Source organism: Pipra filicauda, unplaced genomic scaffold (genome assembly GCF_003945595.2).
Source record: "Pipra filicauda isolate LSUMZ 115617 unplaced genomic scaffold, ASM394559v2 scaffold67_size6003252_pilon, whole genome shotgun sequence".
Taxonomy (NCBI): domain Eukaryota; kingdom Metazoa; phylum Chordata; class Aves; order Passeriformes; family Pipridae; genus Pipra; species Pipra filicauda.
The window spans coordinates 2,546,350-2,559,191 of record NW_024104842.1 but is presented as its reverse complement, the minus strand read 5'-3'; the positions used below and the strand labels follow the sequence as shown (position 1 = coordinate 2,559,191).

The window sequence follows — 12,842 nt, the reverse complement described above, 5'->3', positions numbered from 1 at the left end:
ATTAAATCAACCAAATATTCAAAATTAATTCTATCCAATATCAATTAGTTCACCACAGTATTGACAGTGAAATCCTACTTTCAAAACACCTGACTACATTGCAGTTGGGATTTCACAACAATATTTATACCAGTACCCTCAATGCTAAAGCCCCACAAAAAAAGAGATGATGACTTTTTTGTCACACAGAGCACTGATAGCTACAGTTTAGAAAGATTTTGTGAAATCTAGAACAAATTTGCTTTTGATCTTTCCTGGGCCTAAAGGTCATGTTATTAATTATCCAGGCCAAGCCTTGAATATGCAAAATATTTGTCCATTTGGTAACCATAAAAATACTCAATTAGCAGGTGAATTTAAAGTAGTGCACACGTTTCTGGAACTGAAAAAAAGTGGGCCTTAACACATTTAAAGACCAAGTATCTCAAATACAGATTATCTGTTAGCGTACTTTTAATTGCTAATTAGTTGATTTGCATTTAAATGGGGACCACTTGTGAAGTTCAAGTTTGGCACATTTTCAGAGAACAGCAGCATTTTCTGAGATGTGAAGAATTTTAAAGCATGTTGCAAAGCTTACTTGAGCTGAAGTGGCCAGGGAGTAGGTGCTTTTGTACGCTGCGTGCTGGTCAGACACATTCTGTAAATACTTCCAGTGAGGAATAAAGATGGAAACAGTAATGCTTCCCATCCTGATCCATCCCCTAATATGTTTTCAAGCCAAATTCACCTCTCATGCAGTTCTTAAAGTAAGCATTAGGTTTTACCTGCCTCTGAGGCAGGTCTTCACAGGTTTGTCAGTGGTCTCAAATGGACATTTGAACTCTTTCAGCCTGTACATGTGGGGTAGTTTTAACGCCTTAGTGGCATATACACTTTCTTCTAAATCCTCTTGGAGGATTTAGAAGGTGTTAAATGGGAAACAACACTGCTCATGAACTTACTGGCAGTTCCAAATTTCCTATGTCTACTACATCCTTAAAAGTAACTGAACCTTTAATTCTAAGGTATATGTGGCTTTCCAGTAATGATGATGAGAAATCATGATGGTCTCCAGAACAAAAATCTAAAGGACAGATATGCCTTTGTGTGTAAAAGCCCATAAATGGTTGCTGCAAAGAACGGTTGCATTTCTGGCAAGGGATAAGTTGCAGTGAAATCAGGTCTCTCTGCAGATACCTGAAGTGCATAAATGATGAAGAAGGCATGAGTTCAGGGTGAGGGTTATGTTTTGGCCTGTGTATGGAGGAAAAGAAATAAAATTGTGTGAAACTATAGTTCCATCCATGTTCTCTCCTTTACAAGAAGGGCAAAATGGCAATTTAGGAGTAAAAACATATCAAAAGGGAAGAGTGTTTGTAATCCTTCTCTATTGGCAGCAATGCTCTGAACATATGGTATGTCGAAGACAAGGTTCTTAAAAACTCGGAGAATGGATGACGACCATGAGCTGCTTACAGTAGAACATGTGCTTTCAGTAATGTTCAGTGATGAATAGAAGGAATTGCATTTGCAAATTATACCAAAGCCTGTCACCCCCCAGCACTTTGGAAGACAGGACAAGAATTTAAAATTACTTTAACAAATAGCACAGACTATGCGGAAAAATAAGGTGCAATTCAACAAATGCTGGGTTCTGTGCTTAAGTAAGAATAATCAGCTGCACAAATCCAAGATAGGAAGCAGTTTGCCAGACAGAAAAGACTCAAGAGAAGACTGTAGTGGATTTGAATTTGTAGTGAATTTGACATGAGTGAACCTTTCTGAAGACAGGCTACAACAGTAGTTTTAATACTTTATGAATTCTGGACTCCTCTGAGTTTTCTGGTAGAGGCATGGAGCTCCTCAGAATTTGCATATGGATGCCTGGCTTTTTTTTAGTCGCTCTTCGGGAGTAAAAGCAGTTGCCTAAAGAAATCAATATGCTACTCCCTAAGTCTGCTGTGGATAGGATAAGAAATACTGGGCTTAAATATTATGAGGGATATTTGGGGTTTTATGTTCAAAAGGCGTTTTCATTGTCAGGATAGTTAAATTGTGGCTGGGTGTAAATGAGAGAAAATAAGGGTGATCTGCTAGCCATGTCAGGAGAAGTAAACCACTATGGACTGAACCTTAAATAGATTAGAGAGGTCAGACCAGAGCTGTCAACTCTGAGTTTTGTACTCAGTTCCTCCTAAACAAGCACCAAAACCTGTTTACAAACTGCATTCTCCCTAAAGCTTACAATGAGTTTTCTGTTGCCAAGTGTCTGTGAAACTGTTGATGAACTGTGTGCCTCAACCCCTGCTACTGCTTGGCTGGACAGGGAGTAAGAAGTAATGTTCATAACAAGAGACAGGGTGATCTCCTGGTTAAGGACAATTTTGAAGAATTAGATTCCACCCTTGATTCTACCATGTGTTTTCTGTTAGTTGTTCACAAATGCAGACTTTAAAGAAGTGTTCTCTGACCGTTATTCACTTCCTGAGGACAAGACTTGCTAAAATACTGGTTTGTGTATTATATCCTATATAATTCTAAGTATTCTGGAAAATCGCATCATAGGTGTTTGTAGCCAAGTGGATGGAGACTTCTCGCTTTCTCTTTCTATGCCTTAGTTACTCACTGGTAAAATGAGATAAGAATATATTCTCTTCATACCAGTAGTATGAAGATATTATACTAAATAATTTTTACTTAGGAAGGAAGGTGACAGAAAAGTCTATGCGAGAACAGTTGCTTCTTTGTTTAGGTTAGCATAGTGTGCCTGCTACAAAGGCATCAGCAGCTTGTTGTTTGTGAGAGAAGGAGTACTGAATGAGGACTGTTAGATCTGTACATTCACAAAGGAATAAGTGTAGAAAACTTTCACAGGTAGTCATAAATCAATCATTGCCTGAATTAAAAATTAATAAGTGAAGATATTAAAGCTTTTTAACTCTGAACAAATAGATAAACACTTAAGGGAAACAGTACAGTACCAACATACCATAGTCTGCTTATAGGAGTTTTTTATTTCAAGAGAAACCTGCTATTTCCTTATATGACACTTGGTGCAAGGTTATGTAGAAGTTCAGACATGACTGATGCAAGATACGGTGTTCACATGTTCCTGTAGAAAATGGGTATCGTAGAGCATGGAGTTTGTGTTAGCAGCAAAGATGCTTATGCAGCTGTTCACCAGTGAATGGGAATTGCTATAATGAATTGTGGGAGATGGGGAGAGTAAACAAAGCAGAGCTTGCTCTGAGAGGAGCAGAACAGCATTCCATTCTTCATTGTTGCTGCGTACTAAAAGTATTTCTTCATCATCTCTTCTTTTTTTTCTCCCTACCTTCAGCCATCTTTTCTCTTCCTAATTTCTCCTTTCTGTTTTCTTTTAGACAAAGAGGCTGTAATGCAGTAAGGAAGGGAGAAAGCTGATAGTAATAGTGGAGAGGAGACAAGAGTTTGACTCTCACTTTCAAGGTGTAGGAAGCAAAAAACCTTAAAAGTTGTTTTTTATTTAGACTGACCTCGATCAATATGGCTTTGGTCACATTCATTTGTATTTTTGCTTTATGTCTGATGGTACTGTGAGGTCAACTCTGCTCTTGGAGCAAAGTGACTCATGACTTTTGTGGATCTGTTGAGTTGAAACTGTAACGGGACTATATATACACTACAAAAATATGTGGCATGTTGTAGTCTAGCGTACAGGTTACAAAGACTATGATAAGTGAAGATGTCTGATGGAGGATAATAATGTAAAGTAAGAGAGATATAAATTTGCTATACAGCATTTAGAAGCATATCACTGTTATAATCCTTTATGACAGAATAATCAGAATAAAGCAGTGTTATAAGTATCAATTAAGGAACATCAAATCAATGGGTATGTGACTCATGCTGATTCAAACAGGAGCTGATTGGAATAAATGGATTTAATATGGATTTTTTATTCTTAGGCTGTTCTGTCATACCTGGAGGAAGTAGCGTATAAATGAGGAAGACATTGACATCTCTGATAGGAAACTAATGGGAGACATTACATTAAAAAAAAAAAAAGTCAGGGTTTTGACTGATTATGAAATATGCTTTGTTAAATGTGAATTTGTTTGACTGTTTTTTATAGAATAGATTTTTCTGCTGCATATTTATATAAATATCCACATAGATTGATAGCATCATTGATATTTTATGTTGTATGAATTTTGAATGCCACTTAGATCTTCTTGGATTTTGATTAGGCTAGAAAATATACAAATTTTGTATCTTCATTTTTGTTTTTCTTTGTTTTATTTGGTGCTATCTTATGAAGTCCTTCTACTCCTGGAAATAATAGCAAGATTTTAAATAGCACAGTCTTAAACTCTGCAAGAAAACCCTTATAGGTACTTTGCCTGATCTGTAATTAGACTTCTAAAGGACATAACGTAACCTATATGTGCCAAATGTGTAAGTGTCTTGCCAAGGAGCACCTGCTGAGATGCTTCATGCTACTGAAGTGCTCCAAATCCCACCTGGAATTTTCTATACAGAGGGAAAAAGGCTTGTATTTTGTAATTCCACATAGGTTCATTCCTCTTTCAGTTGTAGTGCTGTGAAGACAAGGAAGACAGCATGGCTGGTTAAACTTCACTGCAAAGTTATGCTATTTTTGGTCATTCATTTTCTGCTTTATGATTTTTCTACAATGCTGCATATTAACCAAAATAGTTTCTAAAGCTGTCCTTACTGTCAAGTGACTATGACTAAAAGGATGCTGGAAGGTAGAACTTGTTTTCTGAGCATTATAGTTTCATGTTCTGGAACTGACTTCTTATAAGACTACTGGATACAAAAAATCTTAAAGAGCATTTTCTTACTTTTTTTTTTAATGAAGATTGGATTTCTGAACGGAAATAGCATGTGGGGGCATGTGGGATTGAAGGGACTATTTTCAGTTGCTTTTAGGAGTTTTTTTAATGTTCTGTTTTGTTATCTATCCCTACATTTGTAGAGGCATTTAATGTTTTACTGGTGAACAGATGCATTCCCCAGACAGACCTAATTGCTTCCATTTTATGAAATAAAGCTTGATTTTTCCTCCACGCATACTACACCGTGTTTTAAGCAATGTAGGAGCAAGGGGAATTTTCCTGGATGAGTAAGAGAAGAATTTGATCCACCCTGAAATGCAGCTGTATCACTTTTCTTTTTGTTTGTGGTTAATGTGAAAAGCTACTTAGTTTGTTGCTGCTGCTCTAAGTGTTCTGTAATTGATGTTTTCATCTTCTTACTTTGTCTCACATTAACCTTACCATTATAGGGAAAAAAAAAAAAAGCTGTGCAGTGGACACCTGACACTTTCTTTAAGAGAAAGGGACTAGAAAGTTTCCGTCTCTCAGTCATAGCAGTGACTGTGGCTTCTGTGATAATATGTCTCTCATCACCTCCCTGCTTGGACTCAAGAGGAGCTTTTTCCCATTCATTCAAACTGGACGAAAGGCTATAGTTGGAAATGCTTTTCTTACCCATCCAAAGCAATCTTAACAGGTGACAGAGAACTGCCAGACAGGGACCATCCTCCATCAGGGATTTAGAAAAGGTCACATTTTGAAGTGGAGAGAACCCCTGAGGGCTGTGTTGAGAGAGACCTTGTCCACAGCAAAAACAGGGGATTGTATCCAGCATTGGCATGTCCCAAGTGCGGTGGTCTGTAATATCCCATCACCTGTGGTGGGGTTTGATGGCTGGGTTTCATAGCCTGTGGTGGACCTGTCCTGTGTGGTTTTGCTGTATGACATTAACCCCTTTAATACAACTGCAGTTTATGTGTGTTTCCTGCGAGTAAAGAGGGAACATGTAACCCATCTGTGCTGTGTCTCATGTATTAAAAGTAGGACCTGCTGCTTGAAATCAGTCTTATGCTGTGTATGTCATTCATCCATCTGCCTCTCAAATTTTTTGTGAAAATTTGTCATAACCTACAAAAAAAAAAAGTCTTGCTATTCTTGTATATACCATGTTATTTATAGTTATACTTCTGAAGCCTAAGTTTAATTTTTACCCGTTTTTTTCAAATGAAATGGATCACCACACTACTAACCCCACTACAGCCTCTTCCACCCTCTATACACAGTCCAACTTATTTTATGTACTTGCTTTGTGTGCTCAGAAGAATAACTGTGGCTGAAACGAAGCTGAAAAAAAAAAACCTTCCTAAAAATCCTGTTAATCCAATGAGAATTAAGATAGTGTGATGGTTGTGCTGTCGTATGTGACCTGCAAATCAAAGATCTTCCCGCATGGTCAGTGTTTAAAGCTTATAAACTAAGGAATTGCTCTTACATTGTGTTGAAAATTGAATTTTTAGCTAGCTTTAATTATGTTTTTGTTATATGTAAAAATCAAAGCATGTGAAGAGAATTCAGAAGAAAAATGTAGTCTCAGAGAGGTAGCATCTCTTTTTCTTCTGCAGGCCTGGTTTCTAAAATAGTTTCATTAAATCATGATAATGTTTGCTGAAAAGAGAATTTCTTGCATTTTTAAAAGCTTTGAAATACATTTTCAGTTTGTAATGTAAGACCTCTCATGTCAGGTGCACCTGCTTGATTTGCATGTGAATTCTGAACAATTCTTGTTTTATGTGACACTTCTGAAATGTCTGTCTGTTTTTTTTTTTCTTTTTAATTCTCAAGCTCACTATTTGGATAAGATAGTGAAAGGTACTGTATATTTGCTCTTTGATGACATGCCTATGCTTACATATTTTTTTTTATATAAATATATAGTTAAAACCATACTAGTCTGGGCAAAAGAATCTTCTCTTGCATACATTCCATGGATTATATATATAACTCATATGGCTTTCAACTCAGCTCAAATTAAAATTTTACTTCTCTTATATGGTAACACTTTATCAGTAGTTATACATTTATATACAAACTGTATACATGTATTAGATTTTATCTGAACCAATAACTGAAGATAGTATTCATTTGCTGTTTGGAACTTTTTTTGTTGTTGTTAGTTTTGTCATTGGACCTCTACCTTTAAAACCCTAAATATTTAGGAAACAAAGCGAAGCAATACTCGTCACAGTACAAGTGTCATTAGTTCTAAAGAACAGATTAATTATAGAGATGTGTGTGTTTGTATACAGACAGATCAATAAAATACCCAAGGCTAATAAGCTTTTGATTATCTGAATGTAGAAAATCTATAGGAAATTATGACTTGTATTTTCTATGAGTCTAGAAAAATCTTTTATAGTCTGTGCAACATTTTCAGTTAAGATGTTCAAGGATGCAAAAACCTAACATGAAACAGCAAAGATTCTTGTATCTTCAGTTACGGTGAAAAATTGTTTTAGAAAAATGTTTAAAATATTCCTACCCCTCTTTCCCTGAGTATCTTTCTCTATTCCTTGTGGGTTTTTTTACACTAGAATATGGCAATATTGATGGCAATATCCAGGCTTTCACACAATAAGTCTTGAGTGTACCCAGTTGACTCCTAAAATGCTCTGTCAGTTTTTCAATTATATATGTAAGTCTTCCATAAATCAATTAGAAGAATATTAAGAAAAAAATAGATCTCAGTACATTAACAAATACTATAAGCAGCTGCAGTCTGAAAAAGTAAGAAGAGTAGCAAAATTAATTTCAGCCTGGTATGATGGCACAATATCCATAACTGTAGCATCCCTGTTTTCCTGATTCTCTCCCTTCTGAGAGTGATTTGACAAGAGTTAAGCACCCTTTATAACTTTTTTTCTGGGCATGTTTGTAATTTGGAGCTACATGGTTGAAAGGAGTCAGTAAATTCAAAAATCTTTAAAAGAAAAAAAAGTAGACTATTACTTCTGAAAGACTGCTCTACACTCAACTGAAGTTAACCAAAATGGAACAGTAAGTTAGTTCACAAAGATAGTTGTTCAAAAAGTGAAGAATTGTTTACCCAGTTACATAGGGCTTTTGGATAAAAGTTTACAGAAAATTGTTGTGTCCAGAAAAACCTGATTTGTAGCCACTTTCTCATAAGATACTTAGTGCCACATCTGTACTTGCTTCTGTCAGTGTCTTATCATAGTCATAGACAAGAAACACCAAAATTACATATTTATAGTGTTGTCATCCTCATATAGATCATGTTGGCTGCATGCCAGATTTCATCACTAGGAAGTGACAGATACTGTTTTTTAATGCAATGTTAGACTGAAAACAATTATCGATTTTTGGATATATTAAATTATGTTAATTGTTTCCCAAATTTTCCCTCCTTGGCCATAAAAGCAGACAAGATAGGATATAAAGGTAACAGCACAAAAGCCTTAGGGAGATTGTCACAAAAAATCACTCTCTGCTATCTGTCTTGAAGCACGTCACTACCGTGTTTTTGTTCAGTCTATCAATGTTTATTGTGGTCCTTATGGTATTTCATTTTGTCCGTCCTAAGTAATCAAATACGCACAGCTATTACATTTAGTTGGAAATCCTGTTGGTCCTGTCCCATCCGTATGCAGCCTGAATCCTAATGTTTGTTAGAATAGATGCTAAGCTGCTTCACTATTTCCTGGGCTTTGCTTATTCTGTGAAAAGGAATGTACTTTTGGCATAAAGTATAGTCATTAAAACTGGCCTATACTTTGTGCAATTATTTAACGCACTGTAATTTCACATGAATACACGGCAACTCTGAGACCAGATAAAGTTAACATTCTCTTTTATTATGTGCCTAAAATCATACCTATTTTCCTACTTAAGAATTTGGAGGGATTTGTTTATAGTAACAGGGAGCTTAAACGTTTGTGCCAGTAAGTAACCACAACCGCATAGAGCAAATAATAATCTACTCTATGAGTACAGAAAAATGTACCATTTTACACAGCTGTGTTTGCACTATGCACTCATCTCTTGTTAGTTTGCCAAAAAAAAAAAAATTAAAAAGAAACCAAACTTAATTTTGTCTGGCCTGCAGGTATTTAGAGGATTGGTGCATTTATTTCCTGCTTGTACAGGTAAGTGGTGTCTCAAGTGTCAGGCCAATCAAAGATGCCACTTTGTTAAGAATTACATTCCCCAGGTAATGTTGCTGTTCCACTCCATGTGCAATTACAGTATTTGTGCTGTTCCTAAGGCCTGTTCCCAGTAAGTGTCCCTTGTTCGTATTTTTTTTCTTTTTATGTTATTACAATATTTAAATTACTTGTGATTGTTCTTCTTTGTCTGTTTCAACAGAGGGCTGCCCTGGCTTGTGCAACAGCAATGGGAGGTGCACGCTGGACCAAAATGGTTGGCACTGTGTCTGCCAGCCAGGATGGAGGGGAGCGGGTTGTGACGTAGCCATGGAAACTCTCTGCACTGACAGTAAGGACAATGAAGGAGGTAAGATATACCAACTGGATCTTTAACTGTGGGGAGAACATGTTGAGGAACAGAGATTTTACAGTCAGGTGATTAAATACTGCCATGAGAACCACACGCATGTTTTACCAGCTTCTGTACCTGTAAGAATACACTGCGGTATCCAGTGCTTTTATATGGCATATCAGCAAAGCCTTACAAGCTGCATATGACAGGTGAGATATGTACTTAGAAAAAGTTGGGTGTCACCTTAGTTTCCCTGCAGTGTTCTTTTATACTGGAATAAAACATAGTCTTAACTCGGTGAACTGTTGTGGAGGGGAAAAAAGAAAGGAGTTCATCATTTCAGTGACCTCACAAGGAAATTTTCCCAAGAGAAAAGGCTGAACCAGGAGTTTACATTTTGACCTATGATACTATTGCCGGAAACAATTGGTTGCCCACCCCACAGAGAGTCTTTTTTTTGGCTTACTTTTCCGCAGTCTGTCATTCAGGAGGCAGGTAACAATCTGCAGGGAGATGCAGGCAGGGCTGCTGACTTAAGGAATCAATCTGCAATTATTGCGGTAGGTTAGCGAAGCTAGAGAGGCTGTGACTTTGGCATGACTCCAGAATCACATTTAAAAAAATCACAAAAACAAGATTAAATGTGGATGCAGTAAAATATTAGATCAGCATAATGCTTTTATTGTCTGTCTTTCTTCCCCTTCTCATCAGTTCCTTTTGCTTAACACCTTCAGATTCAGAGCAGAGATAAAAACTCCATTAGGGCCTCTGGATGATGATAAAGTCATCTGTGACTTTGTCTTTCTGTTTTAGACTGCGTATGCCTTTGCAATTGCTGGTTGGCTCTTTGCTCTCATATCCTGACTGCAGCTGGGATCTTAGACATCACAAATCATAAATAACAGCAGCATTTACTTCCTAAAGAAAATAAATACCACTGTTAAAACTGTGCTCCTGTTTATTGCTGTACACATCTTTTGAATTGTAATCCTTGTCTGTTACATATGACATATTTTGAGTCAGTTTTGCACATTTTGGGGCCTAAAGAGCCTGGCACAGATTCTGTGCAGAGATGTGCTGTTTGGGGAATTAAGTTCTTGTGGGCCAGGGAATTATGGAGATACGGAAGAAAGGGAAACCTGCAAACATGAAAAGAGACAAAGCAAGGAAGAGGAGAAACTATGTGGAAGCATAAACAACTTGGAGGAAAAAAAAAAAAGATCATGTAGGGAAAAAAATGGGAAAAAACATTGAAAACTGAGTAATAGACTCAAACAGATTCGGTAATTGTTTAAGATCACAGAATGATGTGACATACCAAGGAAAGAGTCAAGAGGAGGTAATGGAGAAGGAGGAGAAAGAGGAGCAAGGTGAACAGGAATGCTGTAAATGAAACAAGGGAAAAGAAACTGCTACTTCAGACTGAAAATAATAATAGATTTTTGTGAGGAAAGGGGGAAAAGGAATGAGGAATTGGAGCAGAACAATCTAAGAGGATAACTTAAAGTTCAAGAAAAAAGAACAATATTTGGGGGGGGAAGCTAATGCTGATAGCTTGTTGCTTTTTTTCTTGTTTTTTTCATTATTTCCTTTACAGATATCATTATGCAGCTATGCATGAGGAAGGGGTTGGCCAAACACTTGTTTTGCCATGGTTGGCCTGCCATGATAATGGTATTTGTCCATGGCATTTCTCTAATTTATATGCTTTGATACGGAGCATATTCACTTCAGTCTTTGACTGTGGCTGAGGAAAAGGGTTAAAATGTAACTATTAAATCAAATTAAAAATGGAAACATACCTAACAGAACTGGGAAAAGAAAGTCTTCTTTGAAACCTACCTGGAGGGAGAGGTGTTTCTTCCCTTTGCAAAAGTACCTGCAATCAGCCCACTAATCTCCGGGCAAGCCATTAAAATTTCAGACAGCTACAAGGAATGGCATAGGGATTCTTCTGGTGTATTTGTTTATTGTGGGAGATTAGGTTATCTCAGCACTTATGCTGAATTTATAGCTTGACTGCGGGTAGTGTGATCTACATCTTACTAGGCTCAGTGGTTTTATAATTAAAGTTATCTCAGTTGTTACCTATTTATTATGCTGTGGTTAATGTTTATGCTTTATCCTACGCTGGATAAAATACATTTCATATATAATACGAGTACAGTTCATTAATAAAAGTGTCTAGCTTTTTCTGGGACTGATTGTTCAAACTCTGTGAACATGAGCATCCCAGGGACCTCAGTGGGAATACTCTCCATAGGAAATCCTAATGGCATCAAGGCATAGATTATTTTCCCTTCTAGAAACTGTTGGTATATGACGGGATGTTTATTACTTATCTTCCTTTTAAACAGATTTCTGAGAGCCTTGCAAATCACTTCCTTTTTCTTTAAGGCTTGCTCTTTATTTTCCCCTGTGATTGATTTGGAATTTCTTTACATTTTAGCAGCCCAAAAGGAAAGTGTGTGCAATAAGCAGATCTTAGGCTGAATTAAACTTCTAATGACTTCGTGAGGAGGGGGAAAGTCAAAGCTCTCTGTGGGTGGAGTAAGTCTAGCTTCTTGGGAAAAAAAAATGTGTCATTATTATACTTTAACGAAGTGGGTCATGCTCTGTTATTACTGTGGGAAGAATAAGCTGTTTACTCTTTAGTTTAGATGAGTCTTCATTGAACAGATTCCTTAGTTAAAGTTTGCTTTTTATTAACTCCTGTGCAATTATTAAGAGTAGTTACAGGCTTCCACGAGCAGGATTTAAGGGATCATTAATATTCTTTTTTTCCTGAAATGAAAATAAATACTGTAATAAAACAAAGCATACTTAGCACTACTGTATTTTTTTTATTTCTTTCATAGTTTAGGATAGCCTGTTCCTGCTAAACATTGTCACAGAGTAGTACAAATTCAGCCTAAAGATTACTTAAACCAAGACCTCCTCTCTTATAGTGGATAATAGCAATTGCTTAACAAAACACTTTAATAGGGTGAATGTGAACTTATACTTTCTTTTGTATATTAATAGGCTGCTAATTAAGTAGGAAATTACTGCCAGAGAATATTTTGAATGTCAGAAGAGTTGCTAAGTTCAAAGATAACCCAAGCTAAGGAAATCTCAGGAAGTATCTACTTGAACTAGGAGTGATACAGTGGCATGCTCATGTACTCTGGTTTGTGCTTCAACACTTCCCATTATTCTTCAGCTTTTTGTTTGCATCTGTGGTTGCTGGTGAGTGCTAGGTTGATATATCCATAGGACTTATCCACAGTGACTCCAAGATTTCTTTCTGGAGTGGCAACTCATTTAGCGTTGCATATTTTAGATTTTTGGCTTCTTCACTCCAACAGGAAAGCTGAATTTGAGTACACTGTAGGTATGCTTATGCAATAGTAACATTGAACAAGGTCCTTGCTCGCAGTTTAGTAATAAAGCAAGGGCTACTTGTGCTTTTTTGGCCTTTCTGATGGGCTGCTTCTACAGGCAGTCATTTTTGTGTCTGTGATTGAGTCCATTTTACAGCAGTCC

General features: G+C 36.8%; 1 protein-coding gene across 8 annotated transcripts in view; it reads left to right on the top strand.

Annotated features, from left to right (window-relative positions):
* The window catches only part of TENM3 (teneurin transmembrane protein 3), a 1,265,035-nt gene that overhangs the window by 1,191,917 nt on the left and 60,276 nt on the right, over window positions 1-12,842 (top strand). For 6 of the 8 annotated variants that reach the window (XM_039388717.1, XM_039388714.1, XM_039388713.1 and 3 more), the window contains 3 exons: window positions 6,645-6,671; window positions 8,241-8,261; window positions 9,186-9,332. In XM_039388717.1, coding sequence (XP_039244651.1) covers window positions 6,645-6,671; window positions 8,241-8,261; window positions 9,186-9,332 — 195 coding nt within the window. The remainder of the gene's footprint in view (window positions 1-6,644; window positions 6,672-8,240; window positions 8,262-9,185; window positions 9,333-12,842) is intronic. The other 2 variants (XM_039388715.1, XM_039388716.1) reach the window with 2 other exon arrangements.